The sequence below is a fragment of the Halichoerus grypus genome, chromosome 9, assembly GCF_964656455.1.
Source record: "Halichoerus grypus chromosome 9, mHalGry1.hap1.1, whole genome shotgun sequence".
Classification (NCBI taxonomy): Eukaryota; Metazoa; Chordata; class Mammalia; order Carnivora; family Phocidae; genus Halichoerus; species Halichoerus grypus.
In genome coordinates, this window is record NC_135720.1 from 10294312 (window position 1) to 10320396 (window position 26085).

At 41.5% G+C, this 26085-nt stretch overlaps 2 protein-coding genes across 2 annotated transcripts in view; both read left to right on the forward strand.

Moving 5' to 3' along the window:
• Window positions 1-23448, forward strand: part of TMEM242 (transmembrane protein 242) — a 28587-nt gene extending 5139 nt beyond the window's left edge. The window contains exons 3-4 of the mRNA XM_036084196.2: window positions 1008-1145; window positions 22925-23448. Of these exons, the coding sequence (XP_035940089.1) occupies window positions 1008-1145; window positions 22925-23023 (237 nt within the window). The 3' untranslated portion in view covers window positions 23024-23448. The remainder of the gene's footprint in view (window positions 1-1007; window positions 1146-22924) is intronic.
• On the forward strand, window positions 1012-16867 carry LOC118530608 (L-lactate dehydrogenase A-like 6A). The gene is made up of 2 exons (XM_036084195.2): window positions 1012-1145; window positions 14452-16867. The coding sequence occupies exon 2, from the start codon at window positions 15279-15281 to the stop codon at window positions 16404-16406; it is 1128 nt and encodes a 375-aa protein (XP_035940088.2). The 5' UTR covers window positions 1012-1145; window positions 14452-15278; the 3' UTR covers window positions 16407-16867.
• Window positions 23449-26085: the final 2637 nt, after the last annotated feature.

Consider the following 26085-nt stretch of genomic DNA (forward strand, 5'->3'; position numbering starts at 1 on the left):
TGAGATCTGTGATATCTAGAGAACCACTCTGAAATTACAGCTCAACATGGGTTGAGCAATATAAAGAAAATTATTCTAAAAAGGGAAAGGCTTGAGTAAATGGAAATTTGTTTCCAGAAGAAAGACCAAACATAAATTTGCTATCTTATCACATTAGCTAATCAGTTTGATGACATTCTAATGAAAATGCCAATGAATGGGACTCAGAGAAATCTTGACAGAATGTTTTAGGGCTTTTCTGGGAGAATTAATAGGCAAAAAACAGCAAAGAAAAGTTTTGGAAAAAAATAATCAGTAATCGGTGCTTTCAGTGATGGGGTGGATATTCCCTTTTGAAGCATGCATTGCATTCCTATTCTTCTCTAGTCCAGTTTTCATGCTGATAGTCTGAAAGTTGTTCAGTTATTATGGTATAGATTTTTACCTTAATATGATGCCTTGAAACCCAAGAGGAGAGTCATTGTTTATTTTCTAGTTTCTCATGACTAGCTGCCATAAGCTGGGTTTGTACTATGTGCCCTGCATTTTGCATATGTATTTAAAAGTCTTTGTAGTGACTTAGATTAGCTCACCTCTTTGAGGAACCCCTCCTTAAAGCTTCCTCTAATTGCAACAACAGATGAGGTATCCTCCTCTGGGACTGTGCTGCCCTGTGCGTACAGTTCTATTGTCGCACATTCCATTTAGATCATAATTAACTTTTATGTGTCTGTGTCCTCCCCCCGCCGCCCCATTGACTGGGATCTTTAGTCAGAAAGAAGTTCTATTTGCCTTTTTCTCTCCAGTACCTAGCACAGCTCCTGGCAAGGCCCTGAGTACTCACATATCTGTCAGTCAGAGAAGGGGTGACTTCTCTGCAGTTATTAAGTAGCAAAGCTTCTTTTTGGACTTCAGTTGGTCTGGCTTCCCAAAATTACGGTGACATTCAGAGAGTCATGAGTTTCAAACACTCCTGAAATAATTACTTTTTCCGAACTGATGATTTTTCCTCTCTGTCTTCATTGCAGGGAAGTATGGCCACAGCTGCCTTACCAGAGAGCGGGTCTTCCCTTGCCTTGCGAGCCCTGGGTTGGGGCTCACTTTATGCATGGTGCGGGGTTGGTGTGATCAGCTTCGCAGTCTGGAAAGCTTTAGGAGTTCACAGTGTAAGTAACTACAGTCCTGTAATTGGTATCTGGAATGTTTATTCCACTTTCTGTGGTCTAAATATGCCTTTTCAAGAAGTGTGTGTGTGTGTGTGTGTGTGTTTGTGTGTGTGTGTAATTTATACCTCAAGTTAAAAAGCTGTATATTAGGAATGATTGGCTTTTTTTAAACTACCGGTAGGAAGTTCTGTGGACAAGGCTGCACATGTGTGACAGGTGAGAATTGACGGTGGTTTGGAGTAGGTGGCAGCAAGGGAATTGAGGTAAAGAGGTTCTGGATATATTTTGAAGGTAGAGTCAACAAGGACTTGTTATACGTCGGATGTGAGAGGTGAGAGAATAAATGAAGTCAAGGATCTCCAAGGCTTTTGGCCTGAGCAGTTGGAAGATGGATGGGAACCAGTGTGAGAGGAGCAGGTATTCAGGGATAATGCTAGGAGCTCAGTCTGGGGCCTGTGAGTTTGAAATATCTGTTAGATCGCTAAGTGGAGAGTCAAGCAAACAGTTAGATATAGAAGTTTGGAATTCAGAGGAGAGGTACAAGGTCAAGATGTAAATTTGAGACTCTTCAGTATATGGGTAGTGTTCAAAGTCAGGAGACTAGATGAGCTCACCAAGGCATTGAACGTAAAGAGAAAAGAGGTCCAAGGAAGGAGCTCTGGGCACTCCCAAGGTTTAGAGGTTGGGAAATACGGAGCAAATTAGCAAGGGAGATTTCCCTACCAAAGGAGAAAACCCAGGAGAACCGGGAGAATGGTGACTTGGACACCACGTGAAGAAGGTGTATGGTGGGGTTAAATCATGTAAGATGAGACTCAGGAGTTTGCCAAGTTAGCCTTGATGGCAGTCCTTGGTGGGTAAAGCCTGGGTGGAGTGGATCCAAAAGAATGGAGGAGATTGTATGTACAGGCACGTCTTGAGTTGTGCTTTACAGGGAAAGAAAGAGATGGGGTCATAGCTGGAAGGGGGACTGAGATCAAGAGAGGTGTTTTTTTGTTTATGTTTTTGTTTTTACGTTGGGAGAATTAACAGCATGTTGAGTATGCTGATGGGAGTGATTCTGTAGACGGGGAAATTGCAAGGGAGGGGGGAGTGATAAGTAATATAATTATTATAGGCATACTGAGTTTTTTATATTTGGTTTAATCATAACTGAACATAGGCATTATTGTACTTTTCACTCAAAGTATACTGATAGATAGATGTTGCTTTTCTTCTAGTCCGACTAACCTTTATTTTTAAAGTAACTTTGCTGCTAGTAATTGTTTATAACAATAAAGTTGTGTTTACTTGGAAAAGTTAGAAAACCCATGACTGAGGATTTTGGATGATTTTTGTTGTTAACCTCAGTTTTGCTTTTGACCAGTATAAAATCTCTCCTTCCATTGCAGGCATTGTACCAGACATTTTAGGCATAGCAGATTATTTAATCTTCACAATAACTATGAAGCAGTTAGTAATATCCCCCATTTTATAAATGAGGAAATTGGGACTCAGAGAGGTTAAGTCACTTGTCCGAGATCACACAGCTTGTCATTGACAGAGTCAAGATTTGGATCCAAGTCTGATAGTCTTTAGAACCTAGATTTTTTTTTTTTCCAATGTTACCTCCCCTAGCTAAGATTGGAAATAAATGAGTAGTTGGAAGGAGCCAGAATGAGGAGGAAGGAGGTGGTAAATTCGGTTTTGATCGTGATGTGATCCACACATTCTTGATAACTTGACAGGTTTTCCTGGGTATCTTCAATGTGGGCCTCATCTCCCAACATTGTAATTAATATCAGTCAGGTATAGGACCGGGCCATTCTTTCCTCATAAAAGAGAAGGTCTCCTTTTAGCCTTCATCTTCAGTAGACAAATGCTTAGGGTATAATGGTAAAGCAGGATTCATTTGTATATATAATATGAGAGCAGTTATTTGAAAACAGGTGGAAAAAACGGGGGGGAAATATGCCCGGTATAAATGGGTGGATGAATTATGGGTGTGGGAGTGAATTTTTTTTTTTACTTTTCTGTACGTTCTTAAATATGTATTGCTTTAACAGTAATCCTACCTTTAAAAAAAAATAGTGCTGGATTTTATTTTTTATTAATTTATGCTAAAAATGAAGCACAGCTGCCTAGAAGTTCACAAAACTTCTTTGACTACATGTGAAATATACTTGAGGGCATGAAATACTTAATAATAAGGTTATTAAGCTTTTAGTTTCTATAAAAATGATGGTCTGTTAGCACTTTATATTGACTTCATGGAATTGTTAGGTGATGTTTCCAGAACTTAGTAATGTAGGTCATAAACTGAGTAATAAAGTTTTAAGATATTTTAAAATATAAATAGCCTTTGAATGAGAAGAGTCATAATGAATTGATCCAAATTTTCGTAGACCAACAAAGTAAAGATATTTAGATTAAGTTATATGCTCAAGACTATGGACTATCCGGTGCTATTCTAGTTTCTAGAATGTGAACTTCTTTGTTTTATGGCCTAAATAAAATAGTTGGGCAAGAAAAATTATTTTCTGATTGGCACTACTGAATACAAGGACACTTGGAATCTTTTTATATCTTCATGTCTTTAACTAAAACGTGAGCATACAAATGTACTGTCCCCCTACCTGTAGGTCATTAGGAATATCAGTTTGATATCCATATCTGAGAAGTCTCACAGAAAAATGAACCACTGATAGTTTTTCAAGGGCACACCTTTTAAAAGCAGTAGTGTTTATTAATTTGTTCATTCAAAAGACATTTGTGGGCCTACCCTGAGCCAGGCACCGTGCCTAGACAGGGTTCCCCAGTAGACCGTTATTATGGACACCTTCGGTTTTAAGACCCTCTAAGCAAATTCTTATTATATGACCCACTCTGAGTCTTGTGGAGAGCAGTATTACATTTCAGTTCTCCTTTAGAGAGTTTTGAGGATAATTGTGAGATTGTCCTGAGTCCTGGGAAATGTTATCTTTCCATGACTAAAGAAAACAATCTTAGAAAATGCTGGACAGAAATGGTCCAGGTCTCTGCACTCAATAAATAATTGATATGATTATTCTAGGTAAATTCAGGTAAATCAAAATCAATCCCAGTGTCAAATAATTGTTGGTAGCAACCTTGAATCATATTAGTGTCATTATAAACCCAGTTCAAAAAAAAAGAAGGGTGCCATCTCCTGGCTGAAGGAGAGCAGTTCACATTCCCTATTTTAATTCACAGCTACATCTGCTGGCCTAAACAAGGGCATGCTGCAGTGCTTGAAGCTAAGCTCTTCAGTTTCTTAGAAATATTTTGGATTTACACTTTGTTTATTCGTAGTTATTATGGAATTTATTTCACATATAACATGTATAATACATCAGATGTAAATTTATATTTTACACAATAGTGTTATCATTTAATTAGAGATTCCAAAAAAAGGAGAGCTAGTGGAGCTATCTTGTCAGCAGACTGAAGCCAGTAGGTGTGCCCAGGATTTAAGGTGGGAGCCTCCCTCCCTTCGTGTACGAACCAGTCCAGATTCAGCCTGGGATCACCTCACCAGTTCCGGCCTGCCAGCATGGGGGGCCAGCAAGCAAGGCCTGATTGCTCAGTATGGATTCACCAATTTCTTTGAATTATGGTATTTTATCATCTGATTATGATTGAGGCAGCATTAATTTTATAACAGTAACTTAATTGTGAAAAGAATGAGCATTTACTATGGGTCTGTGGTCCCCTAATGCAGCTAATGATCCCAAAGGATCCCAGATGATCCTGGGAGACTGCCCTGTTCAGGCCAGGTTCACACCGCGGCAGTATGATTAGATTCTTTTTATTAGGGGCAAGTATTTTAAGTTTAGAGTAGTTGAAATAAACGCTTGTCAGTGAGTAAATAAGGATCTCTAGAGATAACAACTAGTAATTCCCCAATTATCAAAAGAAAAAACTAGGGCACCTGGGGGTGGTTCAGCCAGTTAAGCATCTGCCTTTAGCTCAGGTCATGATCCCAATTTCCTGGGATTGAGCCCCGTGTTGGGCTCTCTGCTCAGCGGGGAGTCTGCTTCTCCCTCTCCCTCTGCCCCTCCTTCCCCCCTCATTGTGCGTGCTTGCGTGCTCTCTCTCTCTCAAATAAATTTAAAAAATCTTAAAAAAAAACACCATGCCACTTACAATTATTTACATGTTACTCAAACACAAAGACTTAACTTTTGTATCTTTTCTTATTTATATTGAAAGGATTTCTAAAAAGATTGAGCATATTTATGGTTAGACTATTTTGCCTTTTTTTTCTCCCCTTAGAAGGAAAAATGTTGGATGTATAAATAATTCCTGATTGATATGACTGGGAGCTTTAGGGCTTATGTCTGTGGACTCATCTCGTTCAACATTTGTTGGAGGTGAGGCTGTCTCAGAGTACGAGTCAGAATCACCATTGCTAACATTTACTGTACCTTGTATTTAATATATTCATGATACCTGGTATAGTTAGAATTCACAGATAATTTATAGTTGTTGCCCTCAGAGGAGCTAAAATCTCAATAGTGATAAAACCATGAATGAAAACATTTTTAGTTATTGTGAAATACTTTAAATTGTCCAGAGACTTAAATTTAAAAATTAACTTGTAAATAAAGGGAATTTTTAGTTTAGTTTGTTTTTTACCATGTAATTAGAGGTATTTGTTTTTATTTACATATATTGCTTATTTTTAAAGAAAAACATGTTTAGGACCTTTTTTAAAACAAAGATGGCTTTGTGTTTCTTTTGTTAAAATTAGGTACTCATTGTAAAAACAACAACAACAAAAAGAGTGTAGAAAAGTACAAAAAAGGAAACAAAAATCACCAGAAATCTCACTGAGTTATAATCACTTATTACAATAAAAACATCCCTTCAGACTTTCTATAAGCCTGTTCATATAATTGTAGATAAATGTTTTACTGTTCTATTCTGGAACCTTTTTTCACTGAATAGCCACAAGAACGTCTTTGCACAGTAGACTATATAAATCTCCATCACTTTTAATGGCTACGTGGTGCTCCATTATATTATAATTTACTTAATCAGTCTCCTGCCAATAGCATTTAGATTGTAATTTTTCACTATTAAACACCATAGTGAACCTCTGTAGGCATGCATCTTTTTGTACTTTTCTTGGTCAGGAAATTTGTCCTAAAGACAAATGTTATTGTTGAATCCAGGGGTATTTAAAAACTGTTTTTGATATCCATTGCTAAGCACAAAATGTATACACTTAGAAGATACTGACAGTGCATGCAGTTTTCCTAGCACCCTCGCCATTAGTGGCTTCTTCTACTTTGAAATGTTTGCCAATCTGAGAGATGGAAAATAATCTCTTTCTTCCTTTACTGCATCTCTCAGGGCTTTTATGCAGATAATCTGTGATTGAAGTCTTACACATCTCCAGCCTCAGTCGCCTCCTGATCTGCTGATAGAGGTTGCTTCTTGCTCAAGAGCCCAGGCTTCCTTTTCCTTAAGAACAAAAAGTAAAACATGTAAATAAAACACATCTTAAATATTTCTCCAAAAATTGGCATCTGTCTTTCTTATACTAAGAAAGATTTTTTTTTTTTTAATTTTATTTATTTTTTGACAGAGACAGCGAGAGAGGGAACACAAGCAGGGGGAGTGGGAGAGGGAGAAGCAGGCTTCCCGCAGAGCGGGGAGCCCGATGGGGCTCGATCCCAGGACCCTGGGACCATGACCTGAGCCGAAGGCAGACGCTTAACGACTGAGCCACCCAGGCGTGCCGGGTTTACACTCATTTCTTAATGACCTTATGACCAGCTTTGAGGGCTTTTGCTAATTACAGTAAAATCTCTTTCGACTTTTTGCTAATTTCTGGTAGATCTTGTATTAAATATGTTTATTCCTACACAGTTTTTAAGTTATTCGTCTCAAATGAAGCAACATTTGTAGGTGAATGCTAGAACCACATATGTAAATAAAACTATGAAAAGGCTTAGAAGTTTTTAACATCTGAGATATCTAAGAAGGAAATAGACTGTAAGCTTTGTACTTTTCTTTGGTTTCGGTCAAAGGTTAAAAACAAATCCGTCTCCTGGCAAATTGTTTAATGGTAGCCACTTCTGAGGGATCTGCAGGGGAAGTCTGAAAAGTGACTGAAATACGTCCCTTCTGCATCCTTGCCTAATCTAATTTGAGAGCTTCCAAACGTCTCTACCAGCTTCTGTCCCCGAAGCAAACTTCAGTTCCTTACTCTGATAACCATAACGTCAGCAGACCCAGCTTCACTTCCACTTGCTGGTAGTACTTACTAGAACGCCCAGAACACAGAGTCATCATGATCTTGCACAGATAGTTCTGTCAAGCTGAGGGCCTTCAAACAGTGTAAGCATTGAGGAATATATTCCTGGAATCATTTTTAAATTAATTGGAAGTGGCACTGTGCATCACTTAAATTTAGGTCTGAGGTGACAAGAACATCTCTATAACCCTTATTTCCCATTCACTGCAGCTCTAATGGGCTTGGCATCTGGTGGTAAGAGGCACTCGATGTAATGTGGAAGGGCAATTTGGTGACAGAGAGACCGAATCACAGGGACTTGCTCAGTTTAAAATGGGAGGTAATGACCAATGTCGTATTTTGTTTTCTGTGGGGGGGGCCTAAGGTTGGCCTAAGCCAAGAGGGCAGGGAAAAAAAAAATCAGCTTTTTTTTGGCATATTGCCAAAATACCTCTTCTAAAAACCCACCAGTTTCCTTTTATAAGTAAAGTAGGGCCGCAAGCATTTTATAAAGTGGGAATGTGCAACAATTACTAGAAAAGATAAGCTCTGCCATGAAGGCCTTCTTGTTTCAAAGCCTGACACAAATCAGGCTTAATCACCTCAGGAATGTTCCCAGCCTTATTCCACTCGAGGAGAAGTATCCTTGATTTCATTTCGGTTTTCATTTTCTTTGTCCTTATTTCTAATACTGAGCATAGAAAATTGGACTCCCATGAGCAGATCTCTCTAAATAAAGCACTGTGGAGTGAAGACCTGGTAACCTACGCTTCCCCCTACGCTTTGTTGTGAAAGGTACCTGTTATTGGTTGGTCACTTAGAAATATCTAAGAATCTATAAAACATTTTTATATGTGTATGTTGATATATATATATATATTATTATTCATTTACCAGTGTACCTGATAATGAAGTGGTCACTCAACAATTTTCCTAACTGAATAATTTCTAACAATTTTAAGAAGAAATCTTTTTTTTTAATGTGCTATGTATCTTTCCACAATGTAGACTATGCCGAACGTAATTTTACTAGGTTTTGATGACTTAGATATATCAGTTATTGTTTGCTTCTTATGTTAATGGATTCTGGCCTTTTATAGTTCTTTATTCTTTTTGTAATTTTTCTCAATCCTAGTTTGGCTCTTATTTTTTCCTTCCCCTATTCCATTTACTTCTGAAATGCTGCTGCCTTATTTTATACATTTTACGCTAGGTTCCTTGCTTTGCCCTTAAATTTTCTCCTTCACAGAGTCCATCTGCTTCGGTGGCTTCATCCACACGCAGAAGGCTGCCAGGTCTGCATCTCTAGTTGACCTCTGAGCTCCTTGCCCATAGACCCACTTGCCTGGACACTGATGCTTGGATGTCCTGCAGGCATCATGTGTGTTCCCACCTGAATGTTATTTACTGCCCCTCACCCCGTCCCCACCCTGCATCCTACTCCTGGATCACTCACGGTGAACGGCAGCATCATCCATAGAGCTGCCCAGAGAGAAAAGCTGGATTCTGTTCATGACCACACTCTTTCTCACCCCTGTATCTAATCACTCACCAAGTCTTGTTTCTCCCACACTCCCACTGCCATTGTAGTTGGAGGTGTCTCCCTGTCCCAAGATTGTCACGACGGACCTCTGTTTTCCCTGCCTCCAGCCCAGCCTCTCCATAGTCCTTTCTCAACACTTTGCAAGAGGCTCTGGCCTTCATCTTCCCCAGACTTCTCCCTGCATCTCTTCCTCACTCGGCCTTTCTTATGTCACCCTGGGCAAGGTGTCCATGCTGCTCCCAAAGGCCCACCACGGCCATCTGTCAGAGGACCTTGCTCCCAGAATTATCCTCAGCCTTTGCTGAATGTCAGTTTTCCCTCCACTGCAGTGTGTATGGCCATGCTCCAGTTTCTCCCGCCTCTACAGATTCTGTCTTGATGCTCCTCCTCTTGCTCCACCTGTCAGCCCGTTCGTCTCCTTCCCTTCCCTAGAAAAGATTTCCTGAGCGATCTGCCGTGGTCACTGCCTGCACCCCCCCCCCCACTGCAGCCTCTTCCCCAGCTGTGGGGGAGACTGCTGGTCAGGGTCCCCATGTCCTCCATGTTGCCGCACCCGGGTCTTGTCTTCATCACCCCATTACTTGGCCTCTCCATGACGTTTGGCACAGTTGAGCATTCTCTCCTCCACGAAACACTGTCTCTTGGCTTCTGAGACACCTTCGACCTCACTGGCTATTTTTGCACATCTTTGCGGGCTGCTCCCCGGCAGACCTCTAAACATGGGGCTATCCAGTGGCTTTGTATTTGCACCCTTCAGGTTTCCTTCTGTGCTCGGTCCCTCAGTCCCCTCAACTATAGTCCTCGGCATTTTAAAACAGTCTGTACAATCTGATGTCGGGTTTGCCCCGCAACTGCATGTCGTACGTCAGCAGTTGTGTGTCCCAGTGGCACATCAGCAACCTGTGTCTTACCCAGAACTCTCGGTTTCCTCACCACCTCCCCTCCCGGCTTGCTGCTCCCCTCGTCTTTCCCATTTCGGTCCGAGTCACTCCCATGCCCCCAGCTGTTCAAGCCAGAAACCCAGCAGAGACTCATCCGGGCTTCTCCCATTTCCCTTCCTTCCTTTCATGTCGTCTGTGGGCAAGTCCTACTTGTGGGCTGTGCTGCTAAACACAGCCTGGCTCCTTGCATCTCCCTCCACCTCCATTCACCTTTTGCCTAGCATAGTGAAAGCTTTCTGGCCTCTCCTCGACTTCCCCGGAACTTCTCCTCCACACAGCAGCTGGGGATATTTGTAAAGTGTCAGATCATGTCACTCCTCTGAAAAACTCTTCAGTGGCTCCCAGTGAAGAAGTCTCACGGGATGGGGATGCCTGGGGGGCTCAGTCGGTCAAGCGTCTGCCTTCAGCTCAGGTCGTGATCCCAAGATCCTGGGATGGAGCCCCGCATCGGGCTCCCTGCTCAGCGGGGAGCCTGCTTCTCCCTCTCCCTCTCCCTCTGCCTGCCGCTCCCCCTGCTTGTTCTTTCTCCCTCTCTGTCTCTCTGTCAAATAAATAAAAATTTAAAAAATCTTTAAAAAAAGAAGTCTCATGAGATATAGCCCCACCTGCCCACTGACCTCCTCTCGCCCAACAGCCACCCCTCCCACACCGCCCCGTGGCACACTGGCCTCCCCGCTGAGGGACCTTCCTCCAGCTTTTCTAGGGGACTCCTTTCCCAGGTCTTCGCGTGGTGGCTCTGTGTTGGCATTTAGAGTTTCAACCCAATTCTATTTCATCTCCTCAGAGAAGCTTCCCCAGACCATCTGGTCTAAAATAAAGTAGCCTCTTTACTCCCACCACCCAGTTCCTCTCTGACAGTATCCTGTTTTCTTCTTTACACAGCACAATTGCAAAATGAAGTTATATTGACCATTTTCTTGTTTTATGTGTCCTCACAAAAAGAATGTAAATTTTAAGAGAATAGAGACCTCATTTGTCTTGTTCACTGTCGTATCCTCAGCACCTGTAAGAGTGCCTAGCACAGAGGATGTGTCCAGTAAACACCTGTTGGATGAAATCTGATCACAGTTTCTGCCATTTCAATGGCTCACTCTTCCCTTGAGAATAAAGTCCAAGTTCCTTGAAATGGTTTGGTCCCTCTGTGATCTGGCTTCTACTTATTCTTTAACCCACGGGTTCTTAATGAGGGCATTTGGACTTCCCCTCCCCACAGAAGATAGATATTTGGCAACATCCACAGACAGTCTTGGTTGTCATAACGGTGGGGGTGCTGCTGGCATCTAGTGGATAGAGGCCAGGGATGCAGTTCAGCGGCCTGCACTGCCCAAGACAGGCCCCACAAAGAGGGATCTGGTGCAAATGTCCGCACCGCTGCGCTCAAGAGTCTGGCTGGTTCTCTGTTGCACTCAGAGTTCTAGCCTTGCTGAAAGGCCATGTTCTTCTAGCCTCTGAGCCTTGTCCTTGCTAATGTCCCCACTGAACACTCCTTCCTCTTCCTACTGTTCTGCTGCTGGCTCTGTTCCTTGCCTAGATGGGGTCTTGAGGCAAACTAATCTCTAACCGTTACAGTAGGGAGTTAATCCGTTCTGGCAGTTGTGAGACTATAAAGGTAATGTAAGTTTCTATCTTCAGGTAAATTTAAGTTTCTACCTAAATTGAAGGTAACTTCGGTGTACAAACATATTCTTCATGTCATTTTGTTTAGATGAATAGAACTGTTATCAAGGACTGTGGTATTATTTCTATTAATCCAACTGCAGAGAATAATTGGAGTGAATTAATAAAACTGCACCTATGCAGTTAAAGCCTAAATCCATAAAATTTAGTTTTGTCAGTTTTAAGCTACGATTTGGGCTATTTAAACACCTACCAGTGAGTTTTAGTTTCTTTGTTTTTCATGTTTTGTGCTTCATTAAAATATTTCCTTTTGAATGATTAATACATGTGGCTCTTTTAAGTGCATCAAAAATTATGTGTAGATGATGCCTTTAAAGAACAGAAGAAGTGAGATTTGGGTACTTTGTTAGATGAACTTGCCAATTCCTGTTATGATACTTGAATACCATCAATGGAAGTTGATTGCAGTGTTTTGACTTGACAGTCTGCTTTTATCAGGAAACAAAGCTTTGTGGCCCTACTTTTGTCCCTCCCCAGGATTCCTAGTATCACGGACAAAGGAAAATGCTTTAAGGTGCTCGTATTTGTAAAGACCCCCGCACAAGGATTACAAAGTTATATAGATTTTAGTATAAGAGCAATAGAAGCACAGCCCACTAATTCGACTTAAAACTACCATTTGCATTTTATGATTTTTAAATCACTCAAAGAAGACTTTTAAGATAATTATGTTTATATAATGCTCTGCTTGCTGGTGAGTTTATAGCTTACAATATTAATTAATACTGCTTTCATTGCAGCTTCTCTTGCGCTTTTTTTTTTTTTTTCATATCAGGAGTTTTGTGCAGTGGTTATTTTTTAAAAGCTTTCCAAAGAACAAAACATTTTTTTTTTTAAGAATGAAAATATTCTCTCTGCCATTGCATATTTGTTTTACTGTGTTTCTAGCACTGTAGAATTTCTTTCTTTTTGTATGTTCTGACTTGGTAGGTATTGGCTTTGGCTTTGAAAACAGTTAAATCTTTTAGCTTATCCATATCTTTATCTGAAATTTATACATCAGCCTTGCTAAGAAACCCCAAACAGGCACTACACATTTTACCTACCCCTTAATTTAGAACTTTGGCACCAGGTGGATTCTCCAGCTGTGCCTTCCCATTTCTCTCACCTTTCTGCCCTCTAGCCTTACTTCACTGGGTTCTATACTCGTTCTTTTCTACCATGAATATTTACTGAATTCACTCACCAAGCTCTGTCCTAGAGGGTAGTGATAGGCTCTAAATACAAGGTGATCTCTTTGGAGTGACAAATTCCCAAGTAATTACATTTAATAACGTGTGATAAGTCCTACAATGGAGAGAGGTACAAAAGACTCTGGTGGCGTAGGATTTTTAAAAGTCACTTCTGCTTGGGGGATTGAAGACTGAGAAGATGGAATACTTGAACCAGACTCCTAGATAGGAAAAGGGCAGGGGAGCTGGGGTGAGAGTCCACACAGCAAGAATAGAATGACTTACTTGCAGCCATTGCTGGTCCAGAGACTTGCTGGTCATCTTCATTTCCTGCTTCCTCCCTCCTAAGTGATATAATCAAGCATAATCCTGCCATCAGCTATAATATTATGCTGTGTTTTGAATAGATAATTTGAGTTAGGTTTTCCATTCAAAAGGAATAAAGAGCCACCGAAGACAGGTCATTAGGGAGCTGTCTGGCTGTATTTAGCTTTGCACATCTTTGAGTAGACCTAAATCTGCTCTGGAGGTCATGTACATCTCTTTGTCTTTCTTAGTTCTTCCCTTCTTATCTCAAGACTTACTGTAAATAAAAAGCTGCTTTGTTTAAGGTATTTTTATTTTGGAGAGTGTTATTTTCTCAAAATTGATTTAGTTGTGGCTAAGGGGAAAAACTGAAGAGGCAGCTGTCAGAGATTTTATTTCTGAAGAGGTTCAAACTCTAGAAAGAAAATTACTTTAGAAAGAAGTCATCTAGCTAAGAGTCTTTATGTGCTTGAATTTCATCCTCAAGAACACTTATCTTAGAAAATGACTTGACTGGTCAAAGGAATCATTATAGGAAGAAGGTGGGAACAGGCATCAGGTTAAAACATTTCAGTTATGAATGGGATAAAAGAAACTGTCAAAAGTTGGTCTTTTAAAAGGATCCCTCTAAGATGTTAGCCATCATTAAATAAAGATGATCATTTTAAAAATTCCAGTTTTCAGTTTGACAAATGGTTACCATAAATCTGACCACCATTGTGGAGAGGACTCAGGTATGTGGTGCTCTCACCATGGTGTGTGTCATGGAGCTTGTGACCCCATACTCTCTAAATGGGGTGTCTGGTCCCTGCTAGAGTGCCGAGTCACACTGAAACAGGATTGCAAGAACTCCACTAATAGCCACACTTTTCCAGCCCTCACCAACTCCTTTGCTTATTATTCCTGTCTTTCTGGACGGCATTTCAGTGGCAGAAAGAATAAGAATAGCTTTCCAAGTCCGAAATATGAAATATTCATTTTGTCAAGATTTGGTGTTCTGAAACTGAAATGCTTTTGCTCGTTTGTTTGTTTTCTGACTGGGAGGGGGCTGTGAATGCTAAGAGCCCTATTAAGGAAGAGCATATTGCTTGCTTAGAAGGAGAGGAGAACTTTGAGGAATGATTATATGGTCAGAATTCTATTTATAAGTGGGGAGAAAGTGCCATTATTTTTATTTGGACTTTTGTAGTTTACTGGGTTTATTAGAGGATATATGTTTCATCAGATGTAAAGCTGCTATCTTCTTAGTAACTTCCAAGGAAGTTCATAAGACTGACCAGAGAAATGCAGAGGAAGGCAAGATATACTGATGCCCTGTTGTGTACTGGCTAATATTTGTTTTACTGTTTTAATCAATTATCTGATTTGTGCGTTGGTCAAAATTTGCCATTTTAAGGACATTTAAGATCTGTCTTCATTTTAATAGAAGGCTATCGCCCCACCTTTCGACTTGAGAAGTCGTTTTTAATCAGGACTCTGAATCACAGGCTTTCCTTTGGCATGAGAAAGAAGTAACAGCGTCTCGCCGTGAGTTCTCACTGTTGGACTAGCTAGCGCACAGTCGGCCACTTCCCCTGTTGTCAGCTGCTGTGACTTCCCACAGCTGTGGGTCATGGTCGTGACTGCTACAAAGGCAGTGGGACCTTTCCAAATAGAAAGTTCTCAAATTGGATACAACATAAAACAGGAGCCCCACTTCTCCTACAGATGCAGAGAAATGGTGAAGGCGACCATTTGGAGACAGAGCACACACACCTTATTCTTCCCGGCAGGGATACAGTTCAGAAAACTTAACCCTATTTTTATCTGTACTTATTGGGATTATTTTTACTTGGCATCTGTAGCAAAAATAGAAAATCAGTAATCCCAGGGATCTGTGTTGAGCCATCATACACGTTAAAGATTGCAGAGAATTCGTGTTTATAAAACTTTCACTCCAGAATTCATTTGCTAGAGAAGCCCTTTCCCCACCCCAGTCCGAGGCGAGTACTTCCCTGGAGGCCCTTGAGATGCCCCGCGGGCTGGCCGCCAAGCGCAGCCGCAGTAGGGGCTGCGGGGCCCTCCGACTCCACGGCCTCGCGCAGCCGCAGTAGTGGACTGGGGGGGGGGGTGCCTCCCAACAGCCACGGGCTTGCGCAGCCGCAGTAGCAGGCGGAGGAGAAGTCTAACGGTTACCAGCCGCCTTCCTTCACGCCTCAGAGCTTGTCTGTCGCTTCCCTCGGTTCTCTTCCTCCATCTCTGGAGTAAGTGGCCATGAGGTGGGCTGTGGGAGTCCTGCGGGCCGGCCGGAGAGTGGGCGCTGGGAGAGTGAATTCCCTGTGTCCCCGCCGGCCGGCGGGCCTCCCGCTCACGGGCGCCTGGGCCGTCACCCCCGTGTCCGAGATGGCAACCGTCAAGGGTGAGCTGATCAAGAGTTTTACTTCCGAGGAGGCCGTTCATCACAGCAAGGTCTCCATTATAGGAACCGGATCGGTCGGCATGGCCTGTGCTGTCAGCATCCTGCTAAGGGGCTTGACCGATGAACTCGCCCTTGTGGATGTTGATGAAGACAAACTGAAGGGTGAGACCATGGATCTTCAGCATGGCAGCCCTTTCGTGAAAATGCCGACTATTGTGTCCAGCAGAGATTACCTTGTCACTGCAAACTCCAGCCTCGTGGTCGTCACAGCAGGGGCACGCCAGGAAGAAGGGGAGACACGCCTTAATTTGGTCCAGCGAAACGTGGACATCTTTAAATTAATGATTTCCAGCATCACCCAGTATAGCCCTCGCTGCAAAATGATTGTTGTTTCCAATCCAGTGGATATATTAACTTATGTGACCTGGAAGTTGAGTGAATTTCCCCAAAACCGTGTTATTGGAAGTGGTTGTAATCTGGACACTGCCCGTTTCCGTTTCTTGATTGGGCAGAAGCTTGGTATCCACTCTGAGAGCTGTCACGGGTGGGTCCTTGGCGAGCACGGAGACTCGAGTGTCCCTGTGTGGAGTGGAGTGAACATCGCCGGTGTCCCTCTGAAGAGTCTGAACTCAGATATAGGCACTGAGCAAGATCCTGAGCAGTGGAAGAATGTCCACAAAGATGTGATTGCTAGTGCCTATGAGATTATTAAAATGAAAGGTTATACTTCTTGGGCCATTGGCCTATCTGTAGCTGATTTAACAGAAAGTATTTTGAAGAATCTTAGAAGAGTGCATCCAGTGTCCACCGTAATTAAGGGTCTCTATGGAATAAACGAAGAAGTATTCCTCAGTGTTCCATGTATCTTGGGAGAGAGTGGTATTGCAGACCTTATAAGGATAACGCTGACCACTGAAGAACAGGCTTGTCTGAAGAAGAGTGCGGAAACACTTTGGGAAATCCAGAAGGAGCTCAAGCTTTAAAGTTGCTTGAAACTACCTTTCTGAAGTTACTGAAGGGGTAGTAGTTACAGGGTTTTGTATGTCTAATTTTTTTTTATAAGCTTGAATTTCTAGAAGTTGGAAACAGGAAAGGAAGTAGAGTGAGTTACCTGTTTATTTAGCCCCCCAGCTTTTTTGTTTAGTATCCAGATGTCAGGATGATTTTTTTCCCTGCAATTATTAAGTGATTGCATCAAAGAAGGTGTTTTTGTACCACTAATGTACCAGTACTTGCTGTGTGTGTGTGGTTGCGGTTGCTCTTTGGTCCAAAAAGGATTAGGATGTAGGTGTTTGTGTTACAGAAATGATAATTTTCATTAAGTACATGTTCTTTCATTCTGGATGGCTTATACTTACTGTGTTCATTTATATACTGTTTTTAAGATGTTGTAATTTCCTCTACAATGTAAAAATAAATGTATATACAGAAGTACTTTCTGTAATGGAGCCGTCAGCTGTCTTCATTCCCCTGTGACTATCAGCTGGGCCTTAAAAAAAAGGCATTATAAAACAGAGGCTGTGAGTAGGTCCTGTTTGTTGGGGGGGAGGGGCACACACATGCTCGTGTATGGATGCCAGTGAAGCAGGATCATTAGGTTAAAATATGAAAATAGGAGTGATCTGGTTGGTAGCACTTATAAAGTGTTTAATGCAGTAAAATGTAAAGCTTTTAGAAAGAGGCCTGACAGAGATGGCAAGTGTTACTGTCATTTGTTCAGCAGGGAAAGGAAACATACTTAAATTTTGGAGTTGATAAAAACAAAGCCTGACTAAAATTATTTTGGAACTGGCTCTGAGATCCTGACCTGTTAGCAGGTTAAATCAGGAAGCGTGTTACAGACTGTTCTTGTTAGGCCTGGTTTTATCAGCAGAGTGGGCCCGGGCCCTAAGATGCTCCAGGGTCATCCCTGTTGCTCAGTTTACTTCACATTAACAGAAAGCTTTTGTTTTCGAATTTTGCCCTGTTGTTAATCATTGTCATAAAAATTGGTTATTTTAATGAGTACTTCAGAGATTTTATTTCTCAGAAAGTTACACATTCACTTTTTATTCCTAAATCAGTTGACTTTACTATAGATTCTAGACTATGCGTGTGATATAGTGTGGGTTTAGGAGAAAGTGAAGCTGCTTATCAGACCTTTACCTAAATGATACACTAATAACTTAGAAAATAAGATTTTTTTAAAAGATCTGTTTATTTTAGAGAGCAAGCCCAAGCAGGAGGGACGGAGGTATAGGGAGAGAGAATCTCAAGCAGACTCTGCTGAGTACAGAGCCTGACGCAGGGCTCCATCTCACGACCTTGAGATCACGACCTTGAGATCACGACCTGAGCTGAAGCCAAGAGTCGGATGCTTCACCAGCTGCACCACCCAGGTGCCCTGAGAAAGATTTTTAAATTCATGTTAGCTTTCCTAATGCAATTGAATATTAAATAATATGGTGTGTTCAAACATATCTCAGGATCCATGTGGATATCTGCAGGGCTAAACAAAATTGAAAGGTATCAGCATCTCCTCTCTGAAGTCAGTCCTGGGGCACCTGGGGGGCTCAGTTGGTTAAGGGTCTGCCTTTGCCTCAGGTCATGATCCCAGGGTCCTGGGATCAAGTCCCACATTGGGCTCCCTGCTCGGCGGAGAGTCTGCTTCTCCCTCTGCCTGCCACTCCCCCTGCTTGTTCTCTCTCTCTCTCTGACAAATAAATTTAAAAAAATAAAATAAGCCAGTCCTGCTTAGTTGATAGACCTAGGACAGCAATTCACCCCAAAAAATGACCCTTTACCATAGTGATCAGAACTCCCATACTATTTTATTGGAAACATCTAGAAATGTTCTGATTACCCAGGAAGTAGTATCATATAATGGGACTAATTGTTGTACTGAGCTCTCTGAAAGTGGGAAGAATGGTGGTTTGGTGGTTCCAGCTGATTCTAAGAGCTATTTAAGCTTAACTGCACAGAGTTTCTCTTCCCGTTTGTCCAGCCCTTGAGTTTTTATTCAGCCATGTTTCGGCCAAGTTTAGTGTAATTTTGAGGGGGATCAGAGAATGCCCTAGGTCTGTTTTGTAATTCTCTTCACTATGTCAGTCAGGATAGGCTGGGTTATACTACATTGAAAAAACAGTCTCCAGATGTGTGGCTTAAAATAACAACAGTTTATTTCTCTTGTAAAACCCACTGTGGGTTTACTTGAGTCTCTAGGGGAGCTGTCCTACACAAGGCGGCTTCGTCCCTCAGATTGTTTGGATCTTGAGGCACCTCTGGAGTAACAGGTTTCCATTATTTCCATGGATTTAATTCCAAGCTGCAATTAAATGCTTCACCCTGCAAGTGATGCACATTTCTTTTGCCAGAACTAGTCATGTGGTTACCTAACTTCAAGAGGGTGGAGAAGTATAACCTCCCTATATCGAGAAGTACGTGATTTCTGGTTATCAGTGAACATTGATAATAATCTGCCATACCATTCTAAATAAAATAGTAGCCATTGTAAGAGTATATATGCTTTTGAAGTCATTTTTAGTGTAAGCGGGTGTGTGATTAGAGGTTATAGAGGTACCAAGTCTCCAGGTCACAGAACCAGAGTGGCTATGGAGAAAGAGCCTGGGACATCATTCAGTCAGTTGTACTTAGAAAGCACGTCACCATGGCTGGGTTAACCTCTCTGACCTCTGGTTTCTCATATGTAAAGTGGTGGTTCTCATTTCTGCCACATAGAATTATAAACACTAAATAATAGCCTGATGCTTGGTACAGTGCCTGGCACCTAGGTAATCTCAAATGGCAGACATTTTTATTCCTGTTCAAGTAACAGTTATAGTCTTATTTCATTTTATGGAAAAGCTGAATTTCCAGGTTTTTCAAAATTACTCTTGGCACCATAATTATTGACATATCCAAAGGCTTTCTTATCAGTTGGTTCTATAAAGCTTTCATCATTCTACCTCCAGCACTGAAGTCCTGCAAGAGGTAATTGAAGTTAAATGAGCTAGTCAATGGCAAAGACATTTTACAACTTGAGCTTTTAATTCCAAATAACTGCTTATTTTTTTAAGAATAGATGCTGTAAGGGTTTTCTCAAATTAATTGGGTACATATCCTGAGCTTTTAAGGAGTTTTTCGGCACACCGTGTATTAGAGCAAAAGTCTTCATGTTTTTTTTCCTGCCAAGACATGCATGATAAATGCGCAGCAGTATCCCGTGTTTCACTCCTGGCATACTAGCTATATGGCCCTTCAAAAAGCTGGTGTAATGTGAATGAGGAGTAACATTATTAGAGGCATAATCTTGAATCTGTTCTAATATCTAAAAGGTTGCTCCTACCCAGTCTTCAGAATGTCCATATTAGTGACAAAGTACTTATAATAGGTTTCCCAACTGTCATGACATTGTATTTGAGAACTGCCTTTAGAAAGTAGTACTTTCTGATCATATGACAACCCATCACTGGTGGACACAAACACTGGGACTTAAGGATGAGGTTCTTGAGCAGTAGGCTCGTTGCCCAGGGGGTGCCATTCCTGTCTTAGTCTTTGTGGAGGGCAGCGCCTGGAGTTGTGCAGTACACACAGTGGCCCTGTTTAGAAGGGTAGCCCTGTGACCCATAGCCAAGGTCAGATTCTCCCTGATCAGAGGAAAGAGGGGAAGAGGAGAGAAGAGATCCCAGAGTTTGCAAAATGCTGCAGAGTAAAACTGAGTTACTGGATAGAGACTAGTTCCCAGCATGCCCCATCCTCACCGAACTTTTGGGATATAAGGTAGGGCATGGCTTATGGCAATAGCTGTCATTGTTATTGTGGAATCCAGTACATTGGTGTTATAATTAAATTTGCTTAAATTAACTCAACCCCTAAATCTTTTCAAGCACATTTTTAAGCAGGAGAAGGTTCTGTTGGCCTGTGATAGAGTATCACTGATAAGACCAACACCTCTGAACTGCATATCAGAAATTGACAGAGGTAAAAAAAAAAAAAAAAAAAAAAGCTTTCATTTCCTATCCATATAACAAAAATAGAACAAACTTAAAAACCTGCTGTGGAAACCCTTGTTTAAGGCAACATGAAGCCCTGTTTATAACCTAAATGTGGACTCTGGGTTTCCATTTCCACAGCTGTAAAATTAAAGAAGAGGCCTAAATGGTGTTCTTTATCTACTTGCCTCCCTTCCTTTACTTCTCTTTGAAGCCTGTCTATTCCTAATTGGCTCTTTTTCAGATATGATTCCTTCCGGTGGTTCAGTAACTCATTTATGACTCTGGGAGCAAGTAAATGATACAATACTTGGGAAATTAAAGACAAGAAAAAAAAAATCAGTCCAAGAGGAGGAAATGAGAACACAGGTCCCCATGCTAAAGTAGAGCAGTGACTCTACTCCTCCCCAGACCTCATCTGCGTTCCCCAGCTTCTCCCTTCTCAGCAACTGCCCATGTTCCACATCCCTGAGAAGGTGAAATGGTACGATTCTCTTCATGTCCTCACTCTCTGACTCCCCATTTGAAAACTGTTGTTAGGTTTAGTTGTGACAGATGTTCAACCAGTAAACGTGAAGGGAAAGAACTAGGCAGCACATTGCAGACCCTGGCCAGAGAGGTCTTTGAACTGAGAAAGTCTATGCAAAAGATTCCTCAACGGGGCCAATACCAAAATGTTGGTATTTTAGACAACGCAATTCTTTTTCTTTTCTTTTTTTTTTAAGATTTTATTTATTTATTTGAGAGAGAGCACGAGGGAGAGGGAGAAGCAGGCTCTCTGCTGAGCAGGGAGCCCGATGTGGGGCTCGATCCCAGGACCCCGGGATCATGACCAGAGCCGAAAGCAGACGCTTAATGGACTGAGCCACCCAGGTGTCCCCAAAGCAATATGTTAGATATTTAGAATCTGCCCCCCTGCCGTGCAAATAGCAGTTCCCTGTGATTTTGACAACCAAAATGTCATGACACGATTTGAGAACTGCTGTTTGGAACTACGGTTCCAACCCCTCCCCAGTACTGCCTCTAGTCGACAACCTCTCATGAAGGATTCGCCACAGTACAAGCTAGAGAGCTGCATGGGAGACAGGGATAGGGAGAGACATACGTGCCATGGACGTGTGTGTCTTGAGTACTGGTGTCTGGGACCCAAACATTGAGATGGTTGGCATGGACCTCCTACAGACTACATAGAATGGGTAACCTTATGGATCTCCCAATGTCAAAATACTTAGACCAAAATGATATTGAACTACAAAGTAATGCTTTTAACAAACCCACCATATTATGTATATCCATGTGGACTTTGTTTTTGGAACACAATACTGATGATGCTATAATGACAATAGCTAATATATATTGAGCGCCCCCATGTGGTAGGTGCTGTGCTTTCATCCTCACCACCCTGTAAGCAGGTTAATGATCGCCATTCTACACACATGGAATCTACTGCTTAGAGAGAGGAAGCAGTTTTCCCAAGTAGTGGAGTTAGGATTTGAACAGAGAGGTCTGTCTGATCCCAGAGTCCGTGCTGCTAATAGCTGGAGCGAATGCCTAGGAACTGACAAGTCCTGAACACGACCCACTTGCTGAATTTAGAAACAAGGTAAGGAATCGGCTTCACAATGAAGTGAAATAAAAAAACATTAGCCGACTCTCAAAATAACCACTCCAGGAAATGACTTGGTGTTGTCAGTGAGTCCACGGTGCTTCACAGATCTGACTGAGGGGATCCGTATCCTTGAGAAATGCAGTTAGGATATGGCTGATGAGAATATCATAACGCGGCGCTGTAGTCCTGAAGTGATACCTTCACAGCAGGACCAGATAGATTAAAATAATGAATCCAACTGTGTGGCTGGGACTATCTAATGTAAAGATTATCCAACTCCCATAAATGAGCGTTGCCCTCCCTTCGGGCCGTGCGCTCCGTACGTGAGCCAGGTGCTCTGGGCTGACACTGCGTATTGAAGATCTTCAGCCCCCTGCCCCAGCTCCTGGGTTCCAGATCCACCTCTGCCGGTAAAACCTCTACACAGATTCTTCAACGCTGTCTGGCATATGAGAACATTCTAGTTTATCTGCCATCCACTGGTTCATTCTTTATTAACCTCCTACTGAGTTTCTTCTCTCCACTTCTTCCTTTTGGCTCCAAAATTCTTGGTATATTTAAGATAAACAGAACCCCCCCAAAAAAGAAACCCCAGAACTCCCATTCTCCCATCTTTATATATGAAAGCCAACAATACACAGCATTCTTCTGGTAGGAAATAAATATCATGGAGGGTTGACAAATTATGTTGCCTTCCAGATTCAGAATGGCGTTTTATGTTAATTGAAAGCCCATAGATTAATTCTTGGAAGAAGAAAAGAGGTGTCTCATTTCCTTTTAAGGTAGCTGGAGCAGTCTTTACCTTTTATTGTACCCACAAGCAATGAAGCATCATTCGGGCAGCAACAGGGTCTCTCTCTAATTGCTTTGGCTCTTTTCCCCTTCTTTTAATTTTGATAACTGATTTTTCTTCTTCTTTCAGATGAAAGACTTTCGAAGGAAACTGCAATCAATATTTCCAGCAATTCCCAAGAACTCCAAATCTTCTCTTGAGTGGGAGGAAACATTGAAATCCAAATGAGATGAGCATGGTGGGGAAAGTCTAAAACTGTCATGGCAAGGGTAGCTTTGGAGATACCACAGAAGCAAAGGGACTCCCCTGATTTGTCATCAGCAACATGCACCTTGGTGACTGAACCCACAGGATGGATGGCGTTCAGTGTCCACACAGGAGGCCCACGGTCTGTGTGCTTTACTTTAACATTGATGTGGGCGTGTGTGTGTATTAAGGTTTTCCCAAAATTAGGAGGATCCTTTCAAAATAATTATATGGATAAGTTCTTGGTGGAGAAGATCCCAAGGGAAATACTTCTGTTAGTAACAGCTAAAACCAAGTTTTGTACCTGAAAAAAAAATGTAAAATAACAGACGATGGAAAATCATTATAGACAAACTCCTACCAGCACTAGTACCTCAATGTGTCTAATTAAATGAGTTTCCACAGCCTTTCTTGTTGGTATGTGATTGTCAGGACATGGAAGGCTCCCTCCTGTTAGGCCAACTCCACAGTGACAGGTGAACGGGGAAACCCTGTCTGTCAGGCCCCAGCGGGTGTGTCCTATTGTCCTGAATGCAGCCCTGGATTTGCACCTGCTTGTCAGTTAGCTGATGAGCTCACCTCAAGGCCCTGGAAATTCTCAGACATAGAGACGAAGAAGCCAGTAACAGATTATGCTAACCTGAAAAGGTAGTCATCTAAAATAATAATGATATAATGGATATAAAACGTTCTTTTTTGAGAAGTTGGTTCTGTGTCCCTAAACATTGACTAATAGTTTGTAGTTTTATCTCAATTGTTAATGTAAAAATAGGCCAGTTATCACCTATCTCAAATATTTTTAACCAGAAAGTTACCTAGGTATTGAGTCTCAATATTAAGTAGTTAGTTCTGCCACCTCATGGATTCTTACACATAGGCCCAGCCCTTTCCTGTCCTCCATGATATCTTAGAGAAAACAGAGGATAATGCCTACATGCAATTATTTTTACTGGAGATGAACATTTTTTAAAGAAAGTAGTTTAATATGTCAGTATATCCCAAAATATATGGTTGGATATCAGTAGTGCAATTTCTTTATAATTACTTAGGCTCTAATTAGCAATCCGGTTTAATAAAGTACATTTGAAATTTTTCTGTTATAATGAAACCTTTTAGTTCTAAGGAAAATTTTTAAATGAAATGTCAAGTGCATAATGTAACATTTTTCTCTGGACCGCGTTACCCTGTTAAAGTTGCTGTGTTGTTAATTAATTAAACAGGTGTAAGCAGCATCTGGGATTCATATGTAACCTGTTAAAAATCCAGGACTAAAAGGAAAGAACTGTGGAATTTATCAGGGCATATGGAGTAGCTAAAACTCTTCACCCAGCTTTCATTTTTAACTAAATCTCTGCTAAGAAAAGATTTCTAGCCTCTGAATGGGAGGAAGGAAGGAAAGGCAAGAGCCAAACTGAACAGGTTGTGTCCATATTACTGGCCTGAGTCTAGGAGCATGGTGGGTATGCTCCATTCCCACAGGCCTGGGACATGGGAGGCCTGAGGAATGAATGTTCGGACACATACCTCTGTGGCATGCCTCATGTTTACAAACCCTTCTCATATACGTCTGTCGTCCTTGAGGGATGGCAAGGTGGCCCCATAAAGAATGATCGTGAATCACCTGCAGAGGGAAGGTTGACGGGGACAGACTCCCTAGAATACACCAGGCGTAGGCTGCAGTTGCATTTTAAAAGCAGAAATGAAGTAACACAGATGAAAGTTTAAAGGAAAACAAGCAATATGACTGAAGTGATATTTTTCTACAGTCCAAACTCAGAAGATTTAGTCATTTGTCTATTCCTTTTATACCAGAGGCATATTGTTAAATTGGTTAATGGAAAGGAAAAATGTTTAACAGATAATGTTATTCTTTATGTGAAGTACCATCTGTGTATTGAGTTCTGAATGTTCCTGGATATGGAAGAGAGGAAATGTTACGGAATTTCAAGTTTGCCTTCTTTGCTGTCTTTATCTTGGGTAGAGTATGACAAACATAATCACATTTATCTCCTGGAGCATAAAGAGTTTTAATCACCCTATTAACCAGGATGACATTTTTCACAGACTTAAAAAGGAATAGAACAGACATTATCTCCCCATAAGCAATCCATTTCATGGAGGCTGAGCACTAGAAATTTTTTAAAGGATGGATAACACAAGCCATTTCCATTTCATGCGTAAGCCAACATTAAGGCGGCTTTCCATAAGAATGTTGCTTACGCTGGTTGAGTGTTAAGCTTTACGTTTAGAATCTCAGCACCAAAAGAGCTATTAGAGAAAGCAATATAGAGAAAATGCGATGGGCAGGGCGGGGCGACTTCCTAGGCCTCGGGATTCATTCACGAAACAAAAAAAGAAAAACACATGTATTCCGGGAAGTTACTGCTGCCCCATAAAAACGTATCCATGGGCTGCTCTTATCTTCAGAGTCAAGAAAATATGATTTCTAAACAACCCCAGAATGAAAAATAGGGCACGGGAAGGGCCTCACATGATGCCGAGCTGCCCATCTCCACAAGAAACCGGGATTCTAATGATCCGGAGTTGGAGTGAGCCACTGCGGGGCCCAGCAGCACTGAGGTGTGACCACAGGTGACCCTCGTTCTGTCGCACTGACACAGGCCGACGTCGGAAAAACCGTGCTTAGTGCTCAGTCAAAAGGTGGCACCTAATCACCTCCTCTGTCATACATTCTGCTTCGCTTCATGGACAGTATGGGACTCAACTTGCAAATTAATCATGCAACCTAAGGGGAAAACCTAAGAAATTAAGAAAAAAAGAAGCCCATGGGGACAAAAGTAATTAAAATCCACTGAATTTAGCTATTTCACTTGGGGCAAAATTTAATCTCTCCTAGGTTTGGTTCATGGAGAATATTGTATATTGTCACCAATTTTCATGTATCTTCTTTAAAAATAAAGCAAATAGTTAAGTATAAAGTAAAATCAGCCAGGTAGACTATAAAATTATTTCACCAAATAGTTAAATTTCTCACGAAAGGCAGTAAAATACAGATTCTTGTAGTATTTTATCATATTCAAGTG

Coding starts and splice junctions, on each gene's coding strand:
- LOC118530608 (XM_036084195.2), top strand. CDS start 15,279: ATGAGGTGGGCTGTGGGAGTCCTGCGGGCCGGCCGGAGAGTGGGCGCT.